Raw genomic sequence first — 3,677 nt, 5'->3', positions numbered from 1 at the left:
CCCCACCTAGAAACGCACCTCAATAATGTGATCAAAATGTAGCCCTTGATCTCGACATTCTGTGGGCACCATTGCTTTCAATTCCGCCTCCAATCCCTCGCTGTAGACGGCGATTAAACGGTATCCACGTTGCATTCCTAACAAAGCCAACACTGCTCCGCTAGAGATAGGATCAACAATGACCAATGCATGTTGTCCCTCCATTTTGCGGCCTCCAACGCCGTTGTTTGTACGGAAAGCAGGCATGTGGGTGTCGCTCGTCAGGTCTCTTTCTGCAGAGGGAGCCAAAGCGACATGGGGGATGTATGGCTGGTCGGGGCGTGGACTGCAGCCTTTGTTGACCATAGCTGATCGCATTGGGCCTAGAGGGGGCATGTCTAGTACCAGCTCTACTTCTGTGTAACTTGTTTTAAAGAGTCTGTCGATATTATTGAAAAAATAGGCGGGGAGGAAGCGGTGTGAATTAGACGCGTGGTGGGATGATTGGTCGGGATGGGGCCAGTAGGAAGGCTCTTCATGCCAGTTTATTCAGCAGATGCGCATTTTAAACCACAAGCTGTCGAAGGCACGCGTAAATCGTCATAAGAACATCGTTTATAATACCTTTAAATGTTTCCAAAGAGCACCCTTTGCCGTCTAATCAGCCGGCTCATACACATGAAAGGCACGCATGTTACGCCCCTCGCGGTGAAACTTTCCGATTCATTGTTGCCCTTCACTGAAGCTACATTGCCAAATGCGAACTTTTAGAAACCGCAAAATCCTGTACACACATCATACGACACCATCAAACGTCGGCACGCCCTTTATCATGCAACGCCGGTTCGTCCAAACCGTGTCAACTTGTGTTCCACAGCAGGTCGAAGGCCGAACCCGTGAACATTCCTAGAGTAAGGCAGACATCTGCTCCGAAAAATGAGTGGACAAAAACGGTTGAAGCACGCCCGGACGGGAAAGGTAAGTAGTGTGGTAGTTCGATTGACAAGGAGAGAATGCCACAGACGTTAGCAAACCTGGGTATTGTGACGTGTACCACCCGTCCGGACAGGCACGTTCCGATGCCCGCGTGGCGTTTTTTTGCGAAAGGGTTCTTGTGTTTATTCGTGGGAATGTGGGGAGGGAATGGAGGAGAGTGGAGGAACAGGACATAAGCAGTGGCGACAGGCCAGAACGCCGTCGGAAACTTCTCGACGCATCGCCGTGGGGAACGGTCCATGTGCAGTGGTACCTTGCCTCGATCAGTGTTTAGTGGTTTGTGCTTTTTTTTGTGCGTTTGAGAAGGCTGCTGAGTTTGAGGTGACAGATTCTTAATCGTTGTCGATCGACCATCGAAGACGCCACCTAGGACGGTCTTGGCGCCGCATTGGGACTGTTGCAATGCTACTTTGGTGATACAGTGCGAGAACGGATGTTTTCTGTCCTCATTCTTGTACTTAAACACGGATTTCAGAGCAATAATTTCAATTCATAGAGTGTTTGTGCTCTTTTACGTGGGATTTACATTGGGTTCGCTGATACTGCGTGTTGTACGTTCCTTTTTTGGGGGGTCCTAGTCGTGGTAAAGGGGACAGAATGCGTACGAAATGGAATTGAAGTGGTATGCAGGCTGCGTAAGAAATGAAGTTGGAAAGCAGTGCTCTTAGAATCATGTCAGTAACGTTCTTCTTACAAGACGCTTGTTATATCGGAGCCGATACGATATCCAAAGACCGAATGGGACCTGCATTATAAGGACCACAAAAATCCAATTACACTGCTCTCTCTCGTTGGAAAAAGGGATGATGCGTGTTCGGCTTTTGATTTTTAATCCTCCATTCGTGCCCTGTTTCCAAGAAGTTGCGTGTTGAGAATTTCCTGGGAGACGTCTCTCTGAGAGCCTTCATCCAGCCCCTATAGAGCTGGATGGTCCTTGCTCTGGAAAGGGGACCAAATGTATTGGTTTCCAATGAGTTGTACGCATACTTTGATGTGAATATGTAGATACTATTGAAACAAATATTTCGCACACGATGTTAAAAGCCTCCTTAGAACGAGAACGACAACACGAGGAAAAGCGCGAAACCTTGCGACAGTATTGGGGAGTGCCTGTGATCGCCCAAATGATCTCGTGATCTGGAGACTTGCCCGCGAACTAAAGAAGAATTTTACAGGCTCACTTGGTGGGCGTGGCAAATACTGACGGTCTTGCCATTCCACGGAAAATAGAATGGTTTAATGCACAGCACATGAGATACCGCATGTGCAACCTTTTCTATGTAAAAAGCAATAGACACGCTATTGCCGTCATCTCTACATTATGTTTTTTTAAATCCTTACGACGACGTTTCCTTTCGCTCTTGCTAAGCTTCTCTTCAGTTGGTGGGGTCACACAGCCGGCGATCACATATGCTCTTTCTGATGCTGAGGTGCAAGGTTTCGCGTGTGTCTTTTACTCTCCAAAGGGTCGATCATCCTCACGTTGCGGGATAATTCTTTCATTTTTATATGGAATATTCATGCCAAAGTACTCAGCTACCGAGAAAAGTTGCACATGTGGCATATGTGGTGATTTGCGGGGTCAGTATTCCATTCGCGGACGTGACACACGAAAAAGTGTTATGAATAAATGTGCCCATTCCGCGCATCTTGAACACATTTCTTTCACTGAAGCCTGTAGAGCGTAGACTCAGCGTAAAAATTCCACATGTGTTTGATGCTTGCCTTGTTATTTTATATTTAAACAGGCTATATCTACTAACCTCCTCCCACGTTCCTCGTCTAGGAAGACTCGCTCATCCTGGTGCTTCTGTTTCACCGATTACCCATCTCATGTGTCCCTTGTTATGCCATACACTTAGAAGGATGGCTGGTGGTGGCGATTTTGTTGACATGTCCACTAGCAGTGTCATTACGAGCGATGCCATGCTCGACAGCATTCTACAGAATGGAGAGGAGGATCCAGGCAACCAAGATGGGCGGGAAAGGAGTGAGGAGAAGCTGCAACGGGTCACGTTGTCATATACCCCAACTTATCAACGCTTCCGCGCCAAGGCCCGCACATTCACTCAGCAGTATTCTCACATGTACACTAATCGTTTACGTCTGATGCGACCAATGCTGGAAGCAGCGGCCACGGCGAAATGGGGAACGGGGGCTCCAGACGGGAAGGAGGGGGAGGATGCACCTACCTTGTGCCAAAAAATCATCGACTTGGTGGACGGCGCGCGGACATCAATGGTAATCGGAACAATTTTCAAAGACATGCCGCTTCGACCCAGCTTACTGGATGAGTACAGGGACGAGGCTGCATTACAAGGTTGGGGAGGGGAAGGGGCATCTGAGGGAAAGGAAGAGGGATTGAGCACTTGGATCGAATTTCGCGAATTTGGTGCCTATTTAGGGGCGCGTGAGGCTTGGCTCAAGGCTTCAGCTACCTGAGTTTCAGCATGTCGTTTGCATAGAATGATGGGGTTTCCCTGTATCGCTACCCGCTCCCTCTTCTTCTTCATCTCCTTTGGCTGGAATTGATCACCTCATTCCGTCTGGAGTCCTTATCCCTCCCTCCCTTTTTCTCTTTGTCCTTCCCTGTTTGCCCCCTCCAGGTGCACTGCAGCCCGCCCCTGGACCCGATACGAACTATACTTCCAGTGAAGATACCTTAGTTTTGGAGGATGAATCAGGACGTGTGACCTTAAGTG

The 3,677-nt window shown here is 48.5% G+C and overlaps 1 protein-coding gene across 1 annotated transcript; it reads left to right on the top strand.

The window, feature by feature from the left end:
• Positions 1–2,841: 2,841 nt before the first annotated feature.
• Positions 2,842–3,630, top strand: NGA_0405200 (polymerase delta regulatory subunit; the record flags this gene model as incomplete). Its single annotated transcript, XM_005854715.1, has 2 exons — positions 2,842–3,295; positions 3,593–3,630. The coding sequence occupies 2 exons, from the start codon at positions 2,842–2,844 to the stop codon at positions 3,628–3,630; spliced, it is 492 nt and encodes a 163-aa protein (XP_005854777.1).
• Positions 3,631–3,677: the final 47 nt, after the last annotated feature.

This window comes from Nannochloropsis gaditana, assembly GCF_000240725.1.
Source record: "Nannochloropsis gaditana CCMP526 unplaced genomic scaffold scaffold411, whole genome shotgun sequence".
Taxonomy (NCBI): Eukaryota; class Eustigmatophyceae; order Eustigmatales; family Monodopsidaceae; genus Microchloropsis; species Microchloropsis gaditana.
The sequence above is the reverse complement of the archived record's forward strand: the minus strand, read 5'-3'. Positions and strand labels throughout refer to the sequence as shown.